Below are 11398 nucleotides of genomic sequence, written 5' to 3'. Positions count from 1 at the left end.
AATGATCTATGCTAAGCTACAGCTAAAAGTGCTACCGCCAGACCCGGAGATCGGCTGAATGGATTCGAAAACGGTAAAACTCAATTGTTTAACTCTAGGGGAGTTGAAAAATGAGCCTATTTTCAAAAATAGTGGAGTGTTCCTTTAATATGAACTATACAGAGACGAGATGAAAAGAAAATACCATGTAAACTTTTCTGAAGACAGTCAGTTCCCCTCAGAAACACATTCATATAAACCCCCAAATCAATATTGAGGATTTTCTTCCAATAGTTCGTGCATCATGAACAGTGAGTGATCTGCCTGCTACAGTATTTTTCTCTGTGCGTCTGTCTTCAACGGCTCTGGCCTGTGTTAACATGCATTCACAGACTTCATATTTTCACATAAATTACATTTTGGAAAATGATTGCATTGCAATGCAGTTTGTGCAAGTCCAGAACAGAGACGAGCTGTAATAAGACAAAAAATGTCTGATTGCCGATCGCGTAAGTTCCAGGGGAAGCTCCTTAAGTTCGGCCATCCTACACACACATGACTGACCGCTCGCTCGCACCAACAGGAGGAGGGTCGTGTTAAACTCTACACTGCACTCAACCTGAGGGATTCCTGCACTTTCAGTCTTTGAGGAGACATGAAAATCAGTGCATACCGCAGGAACGGTATAATAGAAAATATTAGTGGTTTTGAAACCGTGAAATTTCCAAATCGCGGTATGCCTTGAAACCGGTAATCGGCCCATGCCTAAGTGAAACCCTCTTTTTGTTTGAAATTCCTCGGTAAACTCTCTCTCTTGTCTCTGCAGCTCATCTAGCAGGCTCCAGGCCTCTCCCGTCACAATGGCCAACGAGCCAGACTCTGTCAATCCCAGCCACGCTCTGTTTGACCGCTTTGTCCAGGCGCAGACGTGTAAAGAGACACAGCAGAACTTCATCGAACTCTGTCGCCATCTGAAGGTCGAGCCCAGGGACTACAAGCACTTCTACAGCAAACTGAAGGACAGACTCAACTACTGGAAAGCCAAAGACCTCTGGCAGAAGATCGACAAGAGAGCCGCCCATCCGGACTATGAACAGGGTCAGGCATGTCACCAAAACAAGGTACCATAAATTACCTGATAAATGAGATTTCTATCTATAAAGTTGTTTAACGCTGGGAAATGTAACCAGTCTGTATGTACTGAATGCAATCTCTCTCTTTCTCTGTGTTAGTGTTTAGTGTTGGGTGCGGGTCCATGTGGTCTCAGGACAGCGATTGAATTGGCTCTACTAGGCACTCAGGTAGTTGTACTGGACAAAAGAGTGTCTTTCATGAGGAATAATGTCCTGCACCTGTGGCCGTACACCATTCGAGACCTTCTCAACCTTGGTGCAAAGAAATTCTATGGCAGATTCTGCAGTGGATCCATTCATCACATAAGTGAGCATCTATATGTTTTGCTGTTTTTTGTTTTTTTTGTTACCAAATTAATTACAGTCAACATGAATGACATTCACAACCCAATTTTGCTTCCAAAATGCATTCAAAGACCTGAGGATCTGAGAAATAAAAGGTGTTTTTGAAAGTGTCTTATGCTCACCAAGGCTGCATTTATTTGTTAAAAAATACTGTCAAAACAGAAAGATTGTGAAATATTATTACAATTTCAAATAACTGTTTTCAATTTGAATATTTAGTAAAATTGTATTTATTCCTGGGATTAATCCCAGGATTCTTTGATAAAAAATGTTTTAAAGTTTAAAGAAAAATCTTTTTTAACATTATAAATGTCTTTACTGTCATTTTTGATCAATTTTATCGTTCCTTGTTGAAAAAAATCTTTCTGACCTCTAACTTTTTAATATTTGAGAGTATTTCTGAGTGAAATGTCATTCAACACACAAAACAATGTGTAGCAGGACTTAAATGTATCCAGATTTGATTGGATTGTGAAATGTTCAACTATGATATTGTTGGTTAATATATTTTCTGGCCTACGGGATATCAGATTTAAAGGCAGAGCAAGTTTGTACATTTGGATGAAAGATTATGAAAACAACATTTGTTTAGAATAGTGTGCACTAATGAATGGTGTACAATAGGACCAGGAATGTGTATTGAGTTGGTAAATATAGACAAATCATAGTTAAAGTGAAACTTCTTTTCTTATTGCTGAAAATGTGCATAACTTTAATTGAGGTGTACTGTAGTAATGAGATCTGTGTTTCTCTAGGTATCCGTCAGCTGCAGTTGATTCTGCTGAAACTGGCTCTGATTTTGGGGGTCGAGGTGCACACAGGTGTGACCTTTGAAGGTCTGCTTGAACCAGCAGGATCCACAGGTACAAACCAGCTTTAGTTGTTGTCACAGAAAGTGAAAAGATCTGTGGTCGTGTAGTTGAAAAATGACATTTGTTTTTTAACTTTTGGTCTCATCTCTTTCTCTTTCTCTCATTCTTTCTCTCAGGATGGAGGGCACAGGTGTCTCCTGGGTCCCACACAGCTGCTGCTTTTGAGTTTGATGTTTTTATTTCAGCTGGAGGAGGAAGATATGTGCCTGATGGTAAATAAAAAATTTACACAGATGAGCGGATTCCATGAAATTTACTTTGTCACTTTGTACTAAAAGCTTTAAATATTTAATTTTATTATGAAATTGAATTTTATCTTTAAAATTATAAATTTTTTATGTTGTAAAAACCCTCCTTATCCAAGCCACTTTGTACTATTTATTTATTTATTTATTTATAAGGTGAGTTTATACAATAAATTATTTTATTTTGTAGAACAAAAAAAATTTTTTTTTTTTAAATAAAAATAGTTTTTTGTTCTAAAAACACTCCTTATCCAAGTCACTTTGTACTAAATACTTTTATTTAGCACAAAGTGACTTGGATAATCTTTTATTTTATTATTAAATTAAATGCATTTAAATATTTTATTTATTTATTTTTTACGTTTTTATTTTATTGACCCTTTCCCACTGTTGTTGTTCCCCGTGTGTCTTCAGGTTTTAAGATAAAGGAGCTCAGGGGAAAGTTGGCCATCGGTATCACTGCAAACTTCGTAAACCGCCGCACTAAACAAGAGGCTCAGGTGCAGGAGATCAGCGGTGTGGCACGAATATACAACCAGAAATTCTTCCAAGAGCTCCACTCTGAGATCGGTACAGACTCACAGTTACTTCATCTCACTGAGAATATACCATCAACTGTTTTCATTCAAAAATAAATCATTTTTTCCTTCTTGTTCAATTTAGCTGTCTCCAAAATATAGTTCTAAGTAAACCTACACACATCTTCATCTCTGCCCTGTCATTTGTTATGTTTTCCAGGCGTTGATCTAGAGAATATTGTCTACTACAAAGATGATACTCACTATTTTGTGATGACTGCTAAAAAGGGGAGCTTATTAAAAAAAGGAGTGATAAAGCAGGTACAACACAGTGAAACATGTTCAAAGAGCTGAGGCTTTGAGAATATCTTATATAAAGGCTGAACAGAGCCTAGAAATGCTTGGAAAAGAGGCCATGCTTTTATCAGCAGAGGTGATACTTCAGGCGTGTTTCCAGCTCGCATTTACACTTACAAACGCATTTATCAATCTTCACAGCTATGCTTGTCCTCTTTTGTCACTGTATTCTCACTGGAATAGCTGCAGACAGTTGCTATTTGCATTCGCTTAGAAATGCAACCTGTATATTTAGTTCAGGTGGAGTACAAAAGGAATAAATAACAACAGTAATATTGTGAAATATTATTACAAGTTAAAGTAGCTGTTTTCTATTTGAATTTATTGTAAAATGTCATTTATTCCTGTGATCAAAGCTGAATTTTCAGCATCATTACTCCAGTCTTCAGTGTCACAGGATTAACATTAAGCCATTCTTGTTTCTTGTTCTCAGGACTTTCCTGATGTCAATCAGCTGCTCGCACCAGCAAACGTCAACCAGGAGGCCCTGCAGGAGTACGCATACGACGCCGCTAACTTCTCCACAGATCACATGCTGCCGGACCTGGAGTTCGCCAAGAACCACGTGGGCCGTCCGGACGTGGCCGTGTTTGACTTCACCTGCATGCACAGGGCAGAGAATGCCTCTCTTGTGAAGGAGAGGAAGGGGAAGAGACTGCTCGTCGCGTTGGTGGGAGACTCTCTAGTAGAGGTGGGTTATGAGTATAGTGTACGAATAAACGGGGCAGCCGATTAGACTGATAATGTAGGTAAATACTATCAGGACTTATTTTTCAATCTGAGCTTTCAAAAGTACTACAGTGTCTTTTTTTGTACATTGTAATGTGTGATCATTCTATATCAAATTAGAATTTTATTGTAAACACTGTTTAAACAGTACAACGGGGAAACAGTGAATTGGCCATCAAAAATAAATAGAAATCGGCCATATTTTTATTTATTTGTTGGTTTCATTTTTATTTTATTTTATTTTTCTGCAGCCGTTTTGGCCTCTGGGCACTGGCATTGCTCGAGGTTTCCTGGCTGCGTTTGACACGGCGTGGATGGTCAGGAATTGGGGAAAAGGTGTGCTACCCCTGGAGTTGTTGGCGGAGAGGTACAGTTTACCATTTTCACACTGTTTATAACACAAACAAATTCTATTTCAAATAAATGCTGTTTTTTTTTTTTTCTCCATCTTTTCTATTTATCAAATTATCCTGAAAAAAAGGCATTACGGTTTCCACACATATGAAGCAGCACAAATGTTTTCAGCATTGATAATAATCAGAAATGTTTCTTGGGCAGCAAATCAGCATATTAGAATGATTTCGGAAGGATCATGTGACACTGAAGACTGGAGTAATGATGCTAAAAATTCAGCTTTGCATCACAGAAATAAATTTGAAAAATGTATTTTAATTTGTAATAATATTTTACATTTATTAATGTTTTTACTGTATTTTTAGTAATAAATGCAGCCTTGGTAAGCAAAGTACTTATTTTAAAAAACATTAAAATCTTAGCTACACTGAACTTACGAACTGTATGTATCGATATAAAACAATATAAAATGCATACATGATGCAGCAGTGCGTTATGCTGTGTATATCTTTTACAGGGAGAGCATGTATCAGTTACTCTCTCAAACGACTCCAGAAAACACCAGCAAGAACTACGCATCCTACAGCATCGATCCATCCACACGTTACCCGAACGTCAGCCTGTCCTGTATCAAACCCACACAGGTCAAACACAAAGTCCTAGACGCACACTTACACACACACACACATGCAAAAGCTGCCTGATGTAACTAGCAATGGAAGTGTTTTTTTTATCATCATAGTTTGTAATAATATTTTACATTTATTAATGTTTTTACTGTATTTTTAGTAATAAATGCAGCCTTGGTAAGCAAAGTACTTATTTTAAAAAACATTAAAATCTTAGCTACACTGAACTTACGAACTGTATGTATCGATATAAAACAATATAAAATGCATACATGATGCAGCAGTGCGTTATGCTGTGTATATCTTTTACAGGGAGAGCATGTATCAGTTACTCTCTCAAACGACTCCAGAAAACACCAGCAAGAACTACGCATCCTACAGCATCGATCCATCCACACGTTACCCGAACGTCAGCCTGTCCTGTATCAAACCCACACAGGTCAAACACAAAGTCCTAGATGCACACTTACACACACACACATGCAAAAGCTGCCTGATGTAACTAGCAATGGAAGTGTTTTTTTTATCATCATAGAGGACTTTTATTTAAGACTGTTTGTGTTCAATTTAAAGGTCAAGCGTCTGTATGACACAGAGGATTGTAAAGCCAAGAAACAGATGAAACCCATCATAATAATTAAACCTAAAAAAGGTAAATGCCATACAACAGTTACTGTATCTATGTATCTATATAATATGGTATCACATATATATATATATATATATATATATATATATATAAGGTATCACTTTAACTTCTAAAACACTGAATGTGTTTAGCATTTTAATTTTGTTTAACCATAAGCCATAAGTTTGTTGAAAAAGAGCAAAAAACGCCTTCAACAATTAAAAAGTGTGGTTGTTTACAATAATATGCAACATTTGTTAATGTATGTTAATATATTAACATTATCTAGCTGTTAACATCTCAAAAATGTGTTTGTGTTTCATGGCCTTTTAAAGAGCCTGTTATTGTTACATGCAAATGAGTCTACTGGTCTATATAGTATACATATATATATATATATATATATATAAGGTATCACTTTAACTTCTAAAACACTGAATGTGTTTAGCATTTTAATTTGTTTGTTTGTTTAACCATAAGTTTGTTGAAAAAGAGCAAAAAACGCCTTCAACAATTAAAAAGTGTGGTTGTTTACAATAATATGCAACATTTGTTAATGTATGTTAATATATTAACATTATCTAGCTGTTAACATCTCAAAAATGTGTTTGTGTTTCATGGCCTTTTAAAGAGCCTGTTATTGTTACATGCAAATGAGTCTACTGGTCTATATAGTATGAAAATGCAGAGAAACACAGAGTTTACAGTGAAATGATGAACTGAATTTGTGTTTAGAATCTCTCAGGCGTCTGGAGGATCTGCTGTCCTGGTGTCAGAAGAGCACAGCGGGGTACAAACATGTGAAGGTGAAAGACCTGAGTGAGTCCTGGAGGTCCGGCATGGCTCTCTGCGCTCTCATCCACAACTTCAGACCTGAACTCATGTAAGATCACCTTAACCAACAGCGAACACGAATATTAGTAACTCTTAAACATGCAGAGCTCAGTTTTGTTGTGAAAAGTTCTTGCTAGATACACTACAGCTCAAAAGTTGGAGGACAATAAGATTGTTTTCATAGAAATTAATACTTTTATTCAAGGATGTATTAAATTGATCAAAAGTCACAGTAAAGACAATTATGATGTTATAAAATATTTATATTTTTTAAAAAATCTGTTAATCGAATCCTGATCCTTGAATGGAAGCTTGTTTCCACAACTGAATAAAAATAAAAAAAGGTAATTGTAACTTTTTATCTCACAATTCTGACAGTTTTTCTCAAAATTGCAAGATGTACATTTGCAGTTGCATGATATAAAGTCAGAATTGTGTGATGTAAATTCGCAGTTACGAGGGAAAAAAGTCATAATTGTGAGATAAAAGTCGCCTTTTTAAAAAATTGTATTCAGTGGCGGTTATGGGCTTCCTTAGTTTTCATTACTGGAGTAATGATGCTGAAAATTCAGATTTACCATCACAGGAATAAATGTAAAATATATTCAAATAGAAAACATTTCGATTTGTAATAAGATTTTACAATATTACTGTTTTTACTGTTTTTTTATCAAATGATGATTTCAGCGAGATGATAGATGGATGGATGGATGGATGGATGGATGGATATAGAAGGCTAGAGGGATAGATATAGATAGATATGGATGGCTGGATGGATGGATATAGATGGATGGATGGATAGATATAGATGGATGGATAGATAGATAGACTACACTGTAAATACATTTATAATGCATATTATTTGCATAGTTAAATGTATGCTATCCTCTCTTTCAGTGACTTGTCTAGTCTAGATGAATATAATATCACTGGGACCAATAAGTTGGCCTTTGACCTCATGGAGAGAGAGTTTGGCATTACTCCCGTCATGCGTGCCAGTGAAATGACCACCTGTGGGAAAATTGACCAGCTCTCTATGGTCGTCTACCTCACACAGATACGCAACGCTCTCACTGAGAAAGAGACCCCAGCAGGTAATGAGGGGCCATTTCTGGAGGCATTCATAACTTTGAAATGCATATTTAATGATGTCTGAAATATATACTAGTTGTTGCCTTTATTTACACTCTCAGAAAAAAATTGCGCAATCTGTCACTAGGGCAGTACAAAAGCCAAAATGTACGTCTTTGTACTCTTATTTACCCCTAAATCATACATATTAGTACCTTTTGAAGGGGTAATGTATGTGTAAATATGGGTGGTAGTACACTGCTGTTCACTACTGCTGGACGTTAAGTGCAGAAAGCATGGTCCTACCTTCATGTGTATAAATGTGATTGAACCAGAATTCCAGAGATCGCAAGCTGAAAAACATTGAAGGTGAGTGTTGTAAAATCACTGGGACCAATAAGTTGGCCTTTGACCTCATGGAGAGAGAGTTTGGCATTACTCCCGTCATGCGTGCCAGTGAAATGACCACCTGTGGGAAAATTGACCAGCTCTCTATGGTCGTCTACCTCACACAGATACGCAACGCTCTCACTGAGAAAGAGACCCCAGCAGGTAATGAGGGGCCATTTCTGGAGGCATTCATAACTTTGAAATGCATATTTAATGATGTCTGAAATATATACTAGTTGTTGCCTTTATTTACACTCTCAGAAAAAAATGGCGCAATCTGTCACTAGGGCAGTACAAAAGCCAAAATGTACATCTTTGTACTCTTATTTACCCCTAAATCATACATATTAGTACCTTTTGAAGGGGTAATGTATGTGTAAATATGGGTGGTAGTACACTGCTGTTCACTACTGTTGGTGTTGGTAAGATTTATTTATTTGATCAAAAATACAGTAAAAACAGTAATAAAGTGAAATATTATTACAATTTTAATTTAAAATCACTATTTTATTATCACTATTTAATTAATAGTGTTTTCTATTTCAATATATTTTAAAATCTAATTTATTCCTGTGATGCAAAGCTGAATTTTCAGCATCATTACTCCAGTCTTCAGTGTCACATGATCCTTCCGAAATCATTCTAATATGCTGATTTGCTGCTCAGGAATCATTTTTAATTATTATCAATGTTGAAAACAGTTGTACTGCTTCATATTTTTGTAAAAACTGTGATACCTATTTTTTGATGAATGGAAAGTTCAAAAGAACTGCATTTATTTGAAATGGAAATCTTTTGTAACATGAATAGCTTTACTGTCACTTTTGATCAATTTAATGCATCGTTGCTGAATAAAAATATAAATTTCTTAATAAAACATAAAAAAATCTTACTGACCCCAGACTTATGAACAGTAGTGTATGTTAACATGCTAATGGTTGTGACCAATATTGTCACGATTTCTCAACTGTGAATTTTCAACATGGTTTCAATGCATGATCTGTATGAAAATTCAAGTGTAAATAAAGGTCATTTTTTAGAGTATCTAAGAGAAACAAGTTGATGAATAGCTCATATAATTGCTATCAGTGCTGCTGTCTCTTTAAGACCCCTTCCCAGCATGCACTGCTGTGAATGGGCAGTATTCTGCTGTAGTCTGTAGTCTGACAGCAGCGGCTGCAGCAGCAAATGCACTCAGCCGGGGAGAAATCAGCTGCTTATGGGCGAATCGGTGGGAATGGATCTCAGTCCGGCCTCGACACGCACCACTCTATGAGACGGATTACAAAACGGCATCTGCAGAGGAGGAACCACAGCCGCTAGAGGGGCTTTAGGCAGCGGGATTGAGCGTTTAGTTGTTGAATGCTGTGTTTGGGAGGGGATCTCACACAGATGTGCTCCAGGTTGAGCTGTCACTCACGCAGGCTGTGGATGTGTGAATTCTGGGGAAGGGGGTGGGATCCAATACAGATCATCTCTAACACAACACTGCAAACCACATATTGAATGTGAAGTGTGACTGAATGTGTATTTGTTCCAGTTCCAAGGGTAGGAAGTTGTTTTATTATATTTTGTTATTTGTTGCTATGTATTGCTGAAGCGATCTAGTGAATTGCATCTAAAATGCACAGTTTTTGTAAGGTTGTTCTGGATTATGAAAGAGATTACAAATGACGCTTTTCTTGTTCAGTTATTCTTTGGTCGTTATAATGTTCAGGATTTGAATACATTTTAAGTATTTTTAATTTACGTTTAATTCACAATGTTTGTACTACATTTATTTTAAATGTAATTATTTATTTTTATTTTGTTTTAAAATTGTTAATTAAAAAAAATTTGAACTACTTTTTTTGTTTTTATTTTAAATGTATTTAGATATTTATTAACTATTTATATTATGTTATTGCTTTGAGTTGTTGAACAACAAAATCAGTACTTTTAAGATTTTTATTTTATTATCGTTTATTAGATTTATTTATTTGTATTTTTATATTTTTTATTTGTTTGTTTTTTATTTCATATATATATATATATATATTACTTTGAACAACATAAAATACAGTGCTTTTAGCATTTTGTTTTTATTAGCGTTTATTATTATTTTTATTTGTTTTTGTTTTCATTTAATAAGGTTTTGCTGCAAAATGAAAAGCTTAAATAATAGATCATGTTTTTTGGACCGGTTATGTGTAATGTTTTGTTTTTTTATTATTTTTGGTTTGAAAATTAAGCATTTTTCCTTTTACATAACATTTTCTTTCTTTGTTACATTAAGTTATTTTGTCATTTATACAATTGTACTTTGCTTTTAGCGCTGCGTGAGCCAACATGTATCTTCAGATATACACGTGGAAACCTTTCTGGAAGACTAATTTCTTCAGATCTATTTCCATTTATTTGTATCTCACTACTTTCACTCCTCTTGTCTTCCTCAGAGTGCTCCAACAGCCTCTCGCTCAACAACAAGACCCTCTCGCTGTCCAGAACCCGCTCGGCCGCCTTCTTCCTCAACACGCTTAAGCGCAACTCCCTCCAAAGACGCAAGGTACTCCAACACCTGCCTGTTATCATGTAAAATAACCCCCCTTATTGATGACATTGTAGCAGTAGTGCCTGTCCAAGATCATGTGTAGTGTGTTGGGTGAAATAGAGCATGTGCAATCTCTGTCGTAACGAACCACAGCATTGAGGAAAACACTAAACGCCCCCGTTACACACACAACTGTTGCCAAATCTAATTACTCCCATGCTGTCGCTACAATGAGGAAGTTAAACGAATGATAAAAGGATGAGACCAAAAGGATGCTACTGTTTGCTTTCTGTGCATTTGATAATGGTGAAATCAATGTTTATTTCTGTCGATCTGCTGTCGCCACATTACGTAACCTGAGCTGTAAATGAGATCATGTGACCTGTCTCTCAGGACCGACTGGCATCGGAGAAAGGACCAAGACAACAAAAGATGAAGGAGAAAGAAGAGGATAAGGATGTGAAAGAGGAAAAAGTAAGTGGTGAAATAAAGTTTCTCAATGAAATGGTGCAAGAGTGCTATTGCGATGCAGTTAACGTGTGTGTGTGTATGGAGATATATATGAATAGTAGGGATGCACCGATATGAAAATTTTGCCCGATACCGATTACTCTTTATTTTTGAAAGCCGATAACCGATATGTTGGCCGATAAATCTATATCCAAATTGTTATATACTTTTTGAGAGCCTGATTACAAAAAAGGTCTCATCATTAAAAGCCACATCCCAAACACTTCAACATAAGCAGCCTAGTTTGAACGGTGTACGTTTTAAAAATATTTTT

General features: G+C 36.0%; 1 protein-coding gene across 1 annotated transcript in view; it reads left to right on the top strand.

Annotated features, from left to right (window-relative positions):
* The window catches only part of LOC107590487 (protein-methionine sulfoxide oxidase mical1-like), a 48725-nt gene that overhangs the window by 20154 nt on the left and 17173 nt on the right, over positions 1–11398 (top strand). Inside the window, exons 2-15 of the mRNA XM_016279240.1 lie at positions 806–1100; positions 1212–1419; positions 2213–2320; positions 2446–2541; positions 2989–3144; positions 3313–3413; positions 3883–4140; positions 4430–4545; positions 5050–5176; positions 5735–5813; positions 6525–6672; positions 7521–7717; positions 10520–10629; positions 11008–11095. Coding sequence (XP_016134726.1) covers positions 806–1100; positions 1212–1419; positions 2213–2320; positions 2446–2541; positions 2989–3144; positions 3313–3413; positions 3883–4140; positions 4430–4545; positions 5050–5176; positions 5735–5813; positions 6525–6672; positions 7521–7717; positions 10520–10629; positions 11008–11095 — 2087 coding nt within the window. The remainder of the gene's footprint in view (positions 1–805; positions 1101–1211; positions 1420–2212; positions 2321–2445; positions 2542–2988; positions 3145–3312; positions 3414–3882; positions 4141–4429; positions 4546–5049; positions 5177–5734; positions 5814–6524; positions 6673–7520; positions 7718–10519; positions 10630–11007; positions 11096–11398) is intronic.

The sequence above is a fragment of the Sinocyclocheilus grahami genome, unplaced genomic scaffold (assembly GCF_001515645.1).
Source record: "Sinocyclocheilus grahami isolate Dianchi unplaced genomic scaffold, SAMN03320097.WGS_v1.1 scaffold128.1, whole genome shotgun sequence".
NCBI classification, from domain to species: domain Eukaryota; kingdom Metazoa; phylum Chordata; class Actinopteri; order Cypriniformes; family Cyprinidae; genus Sinocyclocheilus; species Sinocyclocheilus grahami.
This window is presented reverse-complemented; position numbering and strand designations above follow the sequence as displayed.